The following is a 14,611-nucleotide window of genomic DNA, read 5'->3' as shown; positions in this document are numbered from 1 at the left end:
ATAATTTCTTTCTGGTCTCTAATATGGACAGGGCATACATGTTGACAGAGGAAACCCAGGGACTTGGTGTCCTTTAATTAGCTCTTTTTGCCTGACCCTGAGTGGGCCTGCTAATCCATGACATGAAGCTCTGTCTGCTTTAGACAGACTCATCTGCTCCTTGTAAACGTGCACCTCTATGGAAATGGACTATAACAGAAATAAATGGCTGCCAAATTGTCAAACACCTGAACTCCTGACTGCCGACTGTGTGATTGCCTATGTTTTTGGAAAAACATTTAAAAATCCTCCATTATCTGAAGTTTGGCAGTTCATGTGGAGCAAACAAGAGGAAACCATCTCCTTGGCCCCTCCCCTTTCCTCTGTCAGATCAAAACCCTTTACTCAGCCATATAATCTCTTTCCAGTTTCCTGGCTACCAGCTCTTCATCACCAGCAGAGCTTAGAAATATAGATTTGCTCAGTTTTTAAATGAGATTTGATGATATCAAGGGACCATTTTGTTTCCCTACAGGGCATAGACTGCCAGTTTAATAATGAAAGTAAATAAAAAAAAATAACATTCACTTTTCTGAAATTTGGTTTGTGGCAAATTGGATCAAAATGTACTTTTCTGCTGGGGACCATCAGTGGCTCAGGACCATTTGGTCCACCACTGTATGCTTGGGAGTAAAGACAGTCCCCGAACAGCAATAATAAAAGACTGATAATAACCCCTGAGTATGAACATCCCTTAAAAAAAGATTAAAATCCTCATTACAGACATAAAAGTAGAATGCCACATAGCCTTCTATTTTATAAATAACACATTTAGAAGAATATATTTAGGAATACGAAATATTTCACAGCAGACTACTTCTGCTCCTAGCTATCTCCTCCTTTTTTCCTCCTCTTTCTTCTTTTAACATGGCTACTTTCAGGACAAGATATACTGAAAGATACTCCCCTATGCATTTTTTGCTCAATTTACATATTTACTTTTGCTTCTGTTTATTTATTAGCGAGATCCCTTTAAATCTGCTAGACACATACACAAGGTAGACACTATATTAGAGGAACTGACAATTTCAAGGGTTTAGTTTTGACTCATTTAATTTACAGGCAGATAATTTATCCAATGTACACACCAATTTCACTTTGCACTGTTTTCTAGTTGGATGAATAAACCTCTTCATCCACAGATAATAGCAGGTAAAATAAGGTGCAATTAAGCAGCACACCTCTTTGTCCAACAGCACAGTTAGGGAATTTTATTTAGTCATTTATTTGAATGTGTAAAGAAAATCAAACTTTTTATTTTTTGTACCAAGAAGGAGCTTTTGAAAATATAAATAATAAGAAAGTTATCTGATGTCCTCTAGTGGAACTCTAGGACAAGTTAGGTTGTAGATTTAAGTGTGGAATATCCTTACCAGTGACATTGTAATTGTCTAAGTCTTGCAGTTGTTCTTGGCTTGGGACAAACAAGGGCAGTGATTTGATATTAACTCAAAGGAGGGGTTCAGAAGGGATCTTTTCAAAAGGACTTGTAGATCTTCCTTTAGCCGTATTATCTGGATGTTTCTCATGGGCCAATGTAGATGACAGAAACCAGGATATGTGTGGCAGGAGAAAGTGAAAGGGAGAACTCAGCCACCATTTTACCTGTCTTCTCTTTTTTTTCTTTTATTTGGCTGCACCAGGTTTTAGTACAGTTTGCAGGCTCGTTAGTTATGGCATGCGAGCTCTTAGTTGTAACATGTGGGAGCTAGTTCCCTGACCAGGGATTGAAACTGGGCTCCCTGCATTGGGAGTGTGGAGTCTTAGCCACTGGATCACCAGGGAGGTCCCTACCTGTCTTCTTTTGATGAAAACTCACTCTGGAGAAATGGCAACTGGTGAGTAGGTAATCCAAGATAAATTCCAAAGCACCAAGAAAAATTCTCTAGAAATTTTTTTTCCCCTAACATGTGCCCTCCAAACAAGGGTTCAGTGGACCACTTCAATGAAATGAGGCTCCAGGGAATTTGTAACATCTTCCTATTTGTTGTTTTCCCCTCTTAAATTGTATGGAAAAACTTTAGGATTTTTCTCTTCCTACAAATATTACAACTTTGTCCGTGGGTAAACGATTCTAATCCTAGGATTAAACCAATCTGCTCTAAAAAAGAAAGGCATCTCCAGAACCATTAAGTGGATCAGTGTTACCATTATCCTTTTTGGACCAACTGAGGAGAAAGAGGTAAGGACTGGTGTGGGCTTTGCCTCCTCAGTCATCCCAATATGAGGTTGAACTTGACTGCATACAAAATTTCAATAAGGAAGTCTTACTTGTAATTAATTATGAAAATAGCACCTGCTTTTTGATATTTACAATGAACTTTAAAAAAATTTTTGTATATTCTTATATCTGTTTATCAGGAAAAATCAACTCATGTGGGTCTTTCAAGAAAGGACTACATTACAAGCTTTAAAATTAGCTTTCTGCAAGTCAGCTGTGCTGACGTGCTCTACAGATGGGATGTATTTTCACTCAATCAGGAAATACTTCAAAGTGAACCAAAGCAGCATTGATGGGTTCTTGTAAGATTTTATATCTTCCTTTATAGAACTCCAGTGATGGGCCAGACTTTCAAGGATTTATTTCCATATCACGTGCTTTTTTTTTAAACTCTAAATCATTTTTGTTCACGTAAATGAATACCAGTGATTCAGATTTTTAAAATACATCCTTGAACTAAATTCCTTTGGTCTTTTATGTAAATATAATTGGGCAGATATTAGACTAGCACTCTCATATGAATACACCACTTTCAGTGGCTGGCAAATCTGCCCCTATGCCAGAGGCCAGTGGTGCCCAGGAGAGAATAACTGACTTAGGAATAACAGGCTCTTGCATACTCAAAGTGAACTGCTGACCCAAATTCTTAAATAAGACCCAGGGGTTTCTAGACACGATGATGGATTCGTGCTGACCTATTTGCACCATTGCCTGTCCCCACTGTGATCAATATCATGCAGTAATAAGATGGCTGACTGAGGATAAAAATTCTATTTGTGACTTGATTCACCACATATTGAATTCTGCTGTACAGCGACTAGTGAGGCTCCTATTCTTTCAGTATGTTTTATTACTGAAGTATTAGGCTGAACCATATGAAAGTGATGTTTTTGTTGGCAAAATAAGGAAGCTGAACAGTTTCTTGTTTTTTTGCTTTCATATGAGTCAAACCAATACCAAAAGAACTTTTTTAAGAGATTGTTTTGTCATGTCCTTTTAGCATGGACTTGGTAAAATCAGTCTAAAATTAATCCTGATACTTTGTTGTTGTTCTTGTTCTTATTTCCTGCTGGCTTATTTGTCTTTTTAACTTTTAATGTTGTGAAAGTGGTGTTTATGGTTTTCCTCTTTGTTTCTTGATTACTTTGCATAATTTATAAAGAAAGACCAAATATGCCTCTTCTATACCGACGACACATAAAACAGAACACAGATTCTAAGCCTAAATCTTTCTTCAGTAAATTTTTAAGAAAAGAAACACAGTATTGTTGAGCTGAGCGATCTCATGACATAAGCAAAACCGTGTTGGCCAGATGACTGCTGGCGTTCTGCTGAGTGGTTTTCGCAATCCCTGAAATAATAACAATGTGTCCCCTGCAGTTAGCACAAGTCCTTTCTTGGTGGGTGTGTTTACCGTGAGTCATATAAATCCCCAATCCCTCACACACATTCCAGTGGGAGGAATTTATCAGCAACTTCTAGGAAATTACAAAAGCATGAATGAATCCAAAATGCCAACTTAAAAAGTACATTCTCAGTTCCCAGTCATTTCTGGTAGAAAATATGAAAAGAAAAAAAAATTTTAATAAAAATGATGGATTCTTTCAATATTTTATGAGAAAACCCAAAGTCACCTCGTTAACTGTAAAACTCCCAAAATAATTCAAGGCCATGAGAAATACCTTTTTGACAACCAGATACTTGAAGTAACTCTGCCAGTTTTCTTTCACATTTTCACAAGATTAAACCTCACTGTACAGCACATCTTAAATGATTTAAATTAAACTTAAAAAAACCCCCAACTATTCTAGTAGATGAAAATGTATCTAATATTTTTGCTACTGACATCCTCTGTCAAACTGGAAAATTCACTTAACCTTTCTTATATTAAATTCTCCAACATTTGTGTTAACTTATTAGCCAAACATGCCATTTAAAGAGTTTGTGTTAATTCAATCTTACTGATTTCAGCTACTTTCAAGTCCTGGTATACTTAATTATCTGAAACTTACATTGAATATGAGCAATGTCACTTTTATTGTTACCATTTTATAAAAGAAGTTTAAGAAAGCTAATCAATAAATTAATGTAAACGCTTTTGAATATGTCAGATTCCCTAGAGATCACCACACTAAGTGAAGTAAGCTGGACAGAGAAAGACAAATATCATATGATATTGCTTATATGTGGAATCTAGAAAAAAATGATACAAAATGAACTTATATACAAGACAAAAGTAGATCCATAAACAATAGATAACAAACTTATGGTTACCCAAGGGGAAAGGTGGGAAGGGTTAACATATGTACACTACTATATATAAAATAGATAACCAACAGGACCTACTATATAGCAAAGGGAGATAAACTCAGTAAGATCATTTTGTAATAATTGATAAGAGAGAAGAATCTGAAAAAGAATATACATATGTATATATAACTGAATCGGTTTGCTGTACATCTGAAACTAATACAACACTGTAAATCTACTATACTTCAATTAAAAAAAGAAAATGTCAAGATTCTATACAAATGTGCTAAATAGTAATAATTGTCATTATCAAATGCTTGAATCCCCCTTTTGTTTTGTTAGCATGAGAATCCACTCTTTGATCTGATCTGGAGTGGGAGATGGGAGTAGGAAGTAGAGAATTGAAAAACCCTTCTAGTCCCTAAACATGAAAGGGGATGATAGTCAGTAGGTGGGTAAATATGAGTTAAATTCATTATCCCACAGCTGTGCTACTTTTTAGATGAGGTGCTGCCTGGCTTTTTTCTACGAGAGCTGTAACCTGTGAAAAGATATCATGACCTACAAGTGGGCAAGGACTGTCATCTAAATCTTAAGGGAAGAACGTGGATGCTGCATAAGAGTGATTGTAGGAAAGATCTAATTAGCTGCCAAGTGCCTTCAGCTACCCACACCTGCTCAACCCACTACCAGAAGGGTAAGCCTGCCTTGGGCACGCTGCCATTTTAGTACTTGTGTTTCCAACCTGTCATCTTTCCTGGGGCCAGGACTAGGGCACAGAACTTAACAGAGCATCAGAAAATTTAGCAGTGAAGGTCAATAATATTTTTAAAAATCAAAATTAATACAAAAAGGATGTTGTGCTGTGCTTGGTCATGTCCAACTCTTTGTGACCCCATGGACTGCAGCCCATCAGACACCTTTGTACATGGAGATTCTCCAGGCAAGAATACTGGAGTGGCTTGCCATGCCTTCCTCTAGGGGATCTTCCCAATCCAGGGATCAAACCCAGGTCTCCTGCATTGCAGGAGGATTCTTTACCAGCTGAGCTACTGGGGAAGCCCCACAAAAAGAATAAATAATATCAAAAGTGCAAATAAAGACATGATCAATACTACTAAACTCCTTTTGTTTCAGCTCAAATATGGCTTGGCAAGACATTGTTACTAATTCTGACTTTACTTAAAATTTTACTGAGCTTTTTTGGTATCTCCTTAAATTGTGCACCTCAGGGAAGTTCTGGCCCTGATGTTCTTTTCTTACTTTGTTTGATTTTTTCTGACTAGTTCACACTCTTACTGGCTCCTGACCTATATTACCTCCTGACCATGGTTTCCATCTTTTCTTTCTACAGTTTAACCTCCAAGAGGTGACGGAGTACATTTGTTTGACTCATAACTGAACCTTTAGCACAGTACCTGGCATACAGTAGCTGCTTTATAAGTGCTTGTTGAATAAACAGAAGAAGAATCTCCTGGAGCCCCATAGATTTCTTGCACGAGGATGGAAAATGCCTTTGGTTGGATGCCTATCCCAGAGCCTGTTTTGGGGCCATGGATCCCTTTCCAGAATTTTCTTAAACACTAGTAATGGGAAACCAGAAACAATTTATTCTGAGGGTTGAAAAAATCAGAGTTGGTGGACTTAGGTAGATTGAAATGGAATAAAAAAAGATGACTGAATTTATTGGGAGAAAAGAGCAATCAAAATAATATAAGGGTGTTTTCAAATTATCTATTTTACAAAAGATTCAGAAGGGTATGGCAATTTATTCTACTTGAGTTTTATTTGTTTTTTTTTTCTAGTGATGCCTGAAATTTCTTAAGTTTGGGGAGTTCAGGTCACTTACCTTCAATGGTACACTGGTCAGGGACTGGAATCTTCTTTACCATTTCTACAGCATATGCTTTCACTTTACTGAAGTTCTCCTTTAAGTGCAAGTAGAGTTTATCACGGTATTCTACAGGACTCGTGGTTGTCTCTGGAGTTTCTTCCTGATAGTTCTTTTTAATGGCTTCTGGCAAATTCTCAGATGCTACATGTATAATACTTTGGTGTGAAACTGAAGAATTTGCTAGCTGTGATCCATCAGTGTCTACCTTAAAGGGTGACCTCTCATGTCCTTGGCCAAGTGGATCTATTTCTGAAAGAGAGATGCTGGCTGGCGTATCTTTGCTCTCTATAGCTTCCCCATCCTCTGCACTCAAGGAGTTTGTTAGCACAGTGTGCAAAGCCAAACTCTTTGACCTGCAATACAAACAAAGGGAAGGTTGAGGCAGGTAAAGAAGCTGAGCTACTGTTCACTGACAAGGAAAAGAAAGAACAATAACACTGAGGCAAAAGTTCCTCCAGAGTGTGAAACTGAAAATTGGTGCTATTAATAGATTTGATAAAACATACACATTGTAAAATAAGCCAAATCTTTGTAGATCTAGGCTACTTCCCAAAACAAAGATGTAAAAATCAGTTTCACAGCAAACTGGCTGGGAAATGGTGGAGTTATATATTTATATTCTTTTTTTTTTCTACTTTTGCTCATGCTTTTTCATCAGAAATCAAGGAAAGCTTTTGCCAGTCATTCTTGATGTTAGCATATTTATATTTAAGAAGAGGTTTTTTTTTTAATAAGCCACACAACTTGTGATTTTTATTTGCACTCTCCTTTTAATATAGCAAACTACTTTGGATAATGAAAGCACTGTGGATGAATTTTGCTGTAGGTAAAAGGTATTTAAAAACTACTTCATAAAAGTGTGACAGCAAAACTAATAGCAAACATGAAGTATATATCCTAAAAATCAGCCAAAAAAATTTATACCTATTAAATCTAATGCCTTTTCTTTCTTCCTTAGAAACTTGATCCAAACTATATCTTCTGAGAGAGCCAGGGGTGTTGCCCTCAGCATTTATTTTGTCTTCAAAAGCTTGTATTTTAACTTGGAGCTCTTCATGGTCCTCATTTTCATCTACAGTGAGCTTGGTTTCTTCCAGCTTCTCAAGAAATTCAATTTCAGTGCTGGGTTTTCTCCTAAAAGAATGAAAACCATTGCATTAGATGCTTGTCACATATACTTTGGAACAGTGCTTCTCTCTATTTAACTGCTCAAAATTGAAAACTCTATCTGCTCCATTTTTTAATTTATCACTTAATAGATATGAATTGAGTAACTATTATGGACATAGGTCTTTGAAATTGCTTCCACAGCATATTCTACCATAAGTTTAGAAACACTGGTGTTTCTAGTGTTTATGTTAGAAATAGTTTTTGAAGGATTCAGAGGATGAGAAGCAGGGTTTTTAAAAAGCATTTTTGGTGCACCATGCAGCATGTGGGATCTGAGTTCCTCCACCAGGGATCAAACCCATGCCCCCTGCTGTGGAAGCAAGGAATCTTAACCACTGAACCGCCAAGGAAGTCCCCAAAAGCAGCTTTTATGGTCATCTACCATATTCTTGGAGAAGGCAATGGCACCCCACTCCAGTACTCTTCCCTGGAAAATCCCATGGACGGAGGAGCCTGGCGGGCTACAGTCTATTGGGTTGTGAAGAGTCGGACATGACTGAGTGACTTCACTTTCACTTTTCACTTTCATGCATTGGAGAAGGAAATGGCAACCCACTCCAGTGTTCTTGCCTGGAGAATCCCAGGGATGGGGGAGCCTGGTGAGCTGCCGTCTATGGGGTCGCACAGAGTCGGACACGACTGAAGTGACTTAGCAGCAACCATATTCTTATCTAGCTCTCCAAAGCATGCCTTTCATATGAAATTCATGCCAGGAATTTTCTAGAAAACTTATATATGCTGGTCTGTTTGTATCGAAATTATCAGAATAAGAACGTTTCAGATGGACTGTATAAACTCATGGTTTTGTTAATTTTACGGAAATCAGTGGGACTCTTCCATTCTATGAAGCAAGAAAAATCTATCTGAATTTTATTATGTTGGAGGAAAGAGGTTTTTCTACAAATGACATTAATAGTGCCAAATATCTTTTTCAGTAGAATTTATAAAACACTCTGTAGGTCATTAAAATTACCTGCTTTAAGGAATAAGCTATCTTTGTTATCCCTCTGAGGGTTAACACAGTGCCTTAGAGTATGACCCCACAGACAAGCTGCAGAAATAGCTCACTGACGCTCACCGAGATGCTGAATGATTAAAGTAGTATGCATTTGTCTCCCCTCAGGAAGCTAGGTTTAGCCACTAAGTGTTCTCCAACTCTTGCGACCCCATGGACTGTAGCCTGCCAGGCTACTCTGTCCATGGGAATTTTCAGGCAAGAATACTTGAATGGGTTGCCATTCCCTTCTCCGGGGGATCTTCCCAACCCAGGGATTGAACTCAGGTCTCCTGCACTGCAGCAGACTCTTTACTTACTGAGCTCCCAGGGAAGCCCTATTTTCCCTTACTTGCTTTATAATATTGAGCCAGTCTAGAGCTAATTTAATTTCAATTTAACAAGGACTATCAACCATACAATATGGGGTTAGGATTAATTCTTTCCTTATAAACACAAGGGTTAATAAACTCTAGAAATCCATTTGCCAAGATGGCTTAATAATTCTGTTGGTTATCTGTGTGTATTTACTTGGTTTTCATAAGTATTTTTTCTAGAGGTTGAGGAAAGGGACCTCAAATTTACAGAAAAATCCTGATGTTTTTCAAATGTATGGCTATTTTTCCAAAGTAAACCTGGCATTATTTCTTAAGTTAGGGTGAGAAAACACAGGTTTGGTTTTCTTAAGGCACTGCTTTTCTAGGGAAAACCAACACAGAGGGGCTGGTGTTTTTTTTTTTTTTCCAGTTACATTCCACTCATTCTAGAGCCATGTCTGCAGTGGGCAAAGGGTTTGATCCAGCAACTTTTCTTGTTGGCCCAGAGAAGGGGCTTGGCCTCAAGGAAGGATTCACAGTTTTGGGTCCTCAGAGGTTGGAATCCCCCTGTTAGTCCAGCCTAGTGAGAGATGCTGATGGTGAAAACTGGGAAGGGGAGTAGATCATCCATTAACAAGACACTGTTCATTGTGTAATAGGGCTTCCCTGATAGCCGGTTGGTAAAGAATCTTCCTGTAATGCAGGAGAGCCTGGTTTGATTCCTAGGTTGGGAAGATCTGCTGGAGAAGGGATTGGCTACCCATTCCAGTATTCTTGGGTTTCCCTTGTGGCTCAGCTGGTAAAGAATCCTCCCGCAATGTGGGAGGGCTGGGTTAGATCCCTGGGTTGGGAAGATACCCTGGAGAAGGGAAAGGCTACCCACTCCAGTATTCTAGCCAGGGTCACAAAGAGTCAACATGACTGAGCAACTTTCACTTCACTTCACTTATTGTGTAATAAGCTACTGCTCAGAAAATTAAATCATTTTTAATATAACTTTTATAGGGTTCCTATGGTTTTGCATATATAATAAAAAACTTACTTTCAATCCCATGCTTGACTGAAATATACATGAGTTGATTTTAAGAACCAGTTCATGGGAATAAATGCTCACCTTGACCATGTTTCTCTTTCTGACATATACAAGATACTGCCTGCCTATAGGAGAAGGCAATGGCACCCCACTCCAGTACTCTTGCTTGGCAAATCCCATGGACAGAGGAGCCTGGTAGGCTGCAGTCCATGGGGTCTCTAAGAGTCAGGCATGACTGAGTGACTTCAGTTTCACTTTCCACTTTAATGCATTGGAGAAGGAAATGGCAACCCACTCCAGTGTTCTTGCCTGGAGAATCCCATGGACGGAGAAGCCTGGTAGGCTGCAGTCCGTGGGGTCGCACAGAGTCGGACACGACTGAAGCGACTTGGCGGCGGCGGCCTGCCTACAAGTAGATGGGAGGTACTGACATCTTCCAGCCAGAAAGTTCTAAAAACCGAATTTTTACTCCTATTACAAATAAAACCAAGAAGGTGCTATTATTGGATGGTATTTTTAAAACTGTGATGACTATGAAGGTTAATTTTAACAGATCCAATGAACCTTCTCAAGATGAGAAATTTGGGGGCAATATTTATTTTCTGTGTTAGTTAGTCCCTGTATAGTTATCAAACTAAAGTATTTCTCTGGTTCTTGGTTCATAATCACAGTTAAAAAGTGAAAGACACTTTCATTTTTGCACTTTGCTTTAGAAATTTATATAGCTGGGATTATTAAAACTTAAAACATTTTAAGGCACAAAGTATACCCCAATATACAAACATCAGATATTGAGCATTAAACAAATTTTTAAATCTTGAAACATACAAGTTGTTAGAGGTATAGTTTCTCAAGGATTTGCTAGTTTTTTCTTTCTACATAAAGCTCTGGGTTATAACAGTAGTTACTAGCATTCTCATCCAAAATTTTTTCAAATTTCATGATTATAGTAAATCTCCCTCAATAATTTATTGGATCAGTTTCTGATTTTTTTAAAATAAAATTTTCTTACTTATGGAGATCTTTTATTTCTTGTCCTCTTCATATCAAGTTCCTCATCTATAAAATGGAGATAATAACTATACTTAACTCATAGGGTTGTTGGGAAGCTGAAATGATGGAATCAGTATGAAGCACTGCTCCTAGCACGAAAGAGGAAGTCAGGAGATGTTAAATTTTATTATTACCATCAATTGCTGTTATTATTATTATGGTAGTTTTATCTTTCCTTGTCTAGGCATTGTGTTAAGGTAGTAAGAAAATACCAGTGACCTAGACACAGATAGATCAATATCCCATATCACGGGAGGCATTGATGTCCCCTGGAGAATGCTATGGCATCAGATTTTAGGAGAGGACAGTCACTCAGCCCCCTTCCTAGCCCCTGTCTCCAATCACCAGGTGTTGGCTGTTAAGCACCATGAATTGTGTGAGTCAGAGCTCTTGTACCTGACAGCATGTCTTCTTGCACCTTCAGGCTGCCTTACAGCATCCCTCTGAGGGGCCTCCAGACATGAAAGAAGTTATGGGCTATCCTCAGACATCCACTGACCCAAGGTTAGGTCAAGTGCCTCTGGTTGCAGGGTTGCCAGGTAAAATATAGAGCATTCAGCCAAACTTGAATTTCAGATAAACAACAATTTCCCGTAATTAGAGTTATGTCTCTAATGGGACATAGTAAAAAATGTATTGTCCTATATTAAAATGATTATACTTACACTAAAAAATCATTTGTACTTTACCTGAAATTTAACTGGATATCCTGTATTTCTATTTGTTTCATCTGGTGATCCCATTCCTGGGTAAATCTCTGCTGCCCTGTGGGCTGGGAACTATAATGCTCATCCTTGTTCCCCTATGGCTGGGACAGTGCTTAACACTCACTCACAGGTACCTAAAGTATTTGCAGAATAGATGAACTGAAACCACCTACATCTTTGCAGCCAGCCTGCTCCTTGCAGCCACAAAAAACCCTCTGGAGGTCTACCAGATGTCTATGAAGCCCTGGCTGCTTCTCCCCATGACTCTGGTCTATGAGGAGTAGGGGACGGGGCAATGTCATTTGGTAAATATCAGATATGGAGAGAAGCCAGGAGCAAGAGTAGGAGTGAAAAAAAGGGATTTGCAAAGGGCCAAATAAGTAAAGAAGCAACAATAAAATATTTGGGCCAGAAAAGTATTCTCTAGATATGAGGCTGATGAATGTTGCTGATGAGTAGGCTTCTTACCACAAGGACTCTCTCTTATACACAATCTTCCTTGTTTTTAAGATTTGGAGATTAAAGAGATGTGAATACCAGACTACCTTATCTGCCTCCTGAGAAACCTATATGCAGGTCAAGAAGCAACAGTTAGAACCAGACATGGAACAATGGACTGGTTCAAAATTGGGAAAGGAGTACGTCAAGGCTGTACATTGTCACCCTGATTATTCAACTTCTATGCAGAGTACATCATGCAAAATGCTGGGCTGGATGAATCACAAGCTGGAATCATGATTTCTGGGAGAAATATCAATAACCTCAGATGGGCAGATGATACCACCCTTATGGCAGAGAGCGAAGAGGAACTAAAGAGCCTCTTGATGAAAGTAAAAGAGTAGAGTGGAAAAACTGGCCTAAAATTCAACATTAAAAACGCTAAGATCATGGCATTCTGTCCCATCACTTCAAGGCGAATAGATGGGGGAAAAATGGGAACAGTGGCAGATTTTATTTTCTTGGGCTCCAAAATCACTGCAGATGGCAACTGCAGCCATGAAATTAAAAGATACTTGCTCCTTGGAAGCAAAACTATGACAAAATTAGACAGCATATTAAAAAGCAAAGACATTACTTTGCTGACCAAGGTTCACCTAGTGAAAGCTATGGTTTTTCCATAGTCACGTATGGATGTGAGAGTTGGACCATAAAGAAAGCTGAGTGCTGAAGAATTGATACTTTCAAACTGTGGTATTGGAGAAGACTCTTGAGAATTCCTTGGCCGCAAGGAGATCAAACCAGGCAACCTTAAAGGAAATCAACCCTGAATATTCATTAGAAGAACTGATGCTAAAGCTGAAGCTCCAATACTTGGGTCACCTGATACAAAGAGCTGACTCATTAGAAAAGACCCTGATGGTAGGAAAGATTGAAGGCAGGAGGAAAAGGGGGCAACAGAGGATGAGGCGGTTGGATGGCACCACTGATTCAATGGACATGAGTTTGAGCAAGCTCCGGGAGATGGTGAAGGACAGGGAAGCCTGGCATGCTGCAGTCCATGGGGTCACAAAGGGTCCACCATGACTTAACGACTGAAGAATAACAACATAACACAGGAGTCATGAGATGGGCTGGTGATGAAGAGTCTCCAAGGCAGCCAAAGCCACAAGATGGACCAGAGAGGACGTTCCATTTCTAGCTATCAATCCACCTAGGTTTGTCACAGAGTTTTGCCAGCAGGGAATTAGGACAAGATTTGGTTCCAACAGTTTGAAAGGTTGGAAAATGGTAGATAGAAGTTTGAGTTTATAGTAAACATTCACTGTCCTTTACTTCCCCTCTTGGTTTTTATATTTATTATAAATAGATAGGAGAGAATTGTTCAAAAACAGAGATCTTTTAGAGACAGAAACTCTGCATTCCTCTTAGAGCAAAGAAATGCATTACGAATGTGAGAGAATGGGTGGAGAACAGAGCCACTGGTTCTGTGCGCATTTATTTGTGGGGGCTGGAGGAGGGGGCAGGGAGTTGGGCTCATGTAGGGGGATTGTTATTTCTTTTCCATTTGTCACTTTTAACTCCAGAGGTAATTTTACAGAAATCTTTGTCAGAGTTCTATAATCCCCTAAATATTAACTTGGCTTTAACTCAACACACCACATTACAAGAGGCTCAGATGATTTCCAGTCTGAGCGGTTTTTGGTGTCTGTTGCCAAGTTAAAGTTTTTAAAAGCAGCTCTAGGGATACCCAGGAGGGGCAGGGAAAGCCTAATTATCTCCCTCTTATGTGAACAAGACTCCCCCTTAGGAATGAATTGGTCCATGAGCAGCTCACTGCTCTCACTAAGCTAGGAGATGAGACTGTAAAGCTGGCAGTGATGGAGAAATTGGCAGCCTCTTTTCCTGGTGTCTTAAATCAAAGAAAAATATATTAGTTAATGTTTGATGAGCTTGGCTTATGATTCCATATCCAGGATATGTATTTTGCAGAGTTGAGCTTGTTAGAGAAGTGGGAGAACATAATGGATCAAATCCACATAGGAGTCCTAAATTCTTAGGATGTTATGTTTCCTACTCTTCAGCAATTTCTTGGGTCATCAATCATCATAAGAATGACAGAGATGATCTCTCAGTTCCACAGCACGGTCATATGTTTGGGGACTGAAATGAGCAAAGCCTCTGGAAAAGCTATACTTGAATACTAAGGGAAAGGACAATGTTGAATCTAAATTCTTGGTACTCTCTTCTGCCTCAGACTACCTTGGTGGGCAAGAGCAGAGATTAGAAGGTGCCCAGTTATATGGGAACCAGAATGAAGAACTTTGCTGAAACAAAGTGACTCCATGGTTTATTTCATTCACAACAAGGTTCTTTAGGGGCTTCACAGAAGGGATGGTGGGGAAATAGACTGAATATGGCCTTCCAGGGAAAAGACCAAGGTTTATGACTCCAATCTCCTGTTTATTAGTGACAGGCAAATCTCTTTATGTCTT

The 14,611-nt window shown here is 38.9% G+C and overlaps 1 protein-coding gene and 1 long non-coding RNA gene across 5 annotated transcripts in view; one reads left to right on the top strand and one right to left on the bottom strand.

Moving 5' to 3' along the window:
- VEPH1 (ventricular zone expressed PH domain containing 1) overlaps positions 1 to 14,611 on the bottom strand; it is a 287,956-nt gene that overhangs the window by 118,634 nt on the left and 154,711 nt on the right. For all 4 annotated transcript variants that reach the window (XM_025289274.3, XM_025289293.3, XM_025289289.3 and 1 more), the window contains exons 8-9: positions 7,329 to 7,538; positions 6,360 to 6,757 (exon numbers count right to left, since the gene is read on the bottom strand). In XM_025289274.3, coding sequence (XP_025145059.3) covers positions 6,360 to 6,757; positions 7,329 to 7,538 — 608 coding nt within the window. The remainder of the gene's footprint in view (positions 1 to 6,359; positions 6,758 to 7,328; positions 7,539 to 14,611) is intronic.
- On the top strand, positions 1,748 to 5,982 carry LOC123334302. The gene is made up of 3 exons (XR_006552103.2): positions 1,748 to 1,877; positions 5,013 to 5,207; positions 5,865 to 5,982. It is a non-coding gene; the product is annotated as an uncharacterized LOC123334302 (long non-coding RNA).

Source organism: Bubalus bubalis, chromosome 1 (assembly GCF_019923935.1).
Source record: "Bubalus bubalis isolate 160015118507 breed Murrah chromosome 1, NDDB_SH_1, whole genome shotgun sequence".
NCBI lineage: Eukaryota > Metazoa > Chordata > Mammalia > Artiodactyla > Bovidae > Bubalus > Bubalus bubalis.
Note: the sequence above shows the minus strand (reverse complement) of the source record. Positions and strands in the feature narration are given on the sequence as shown.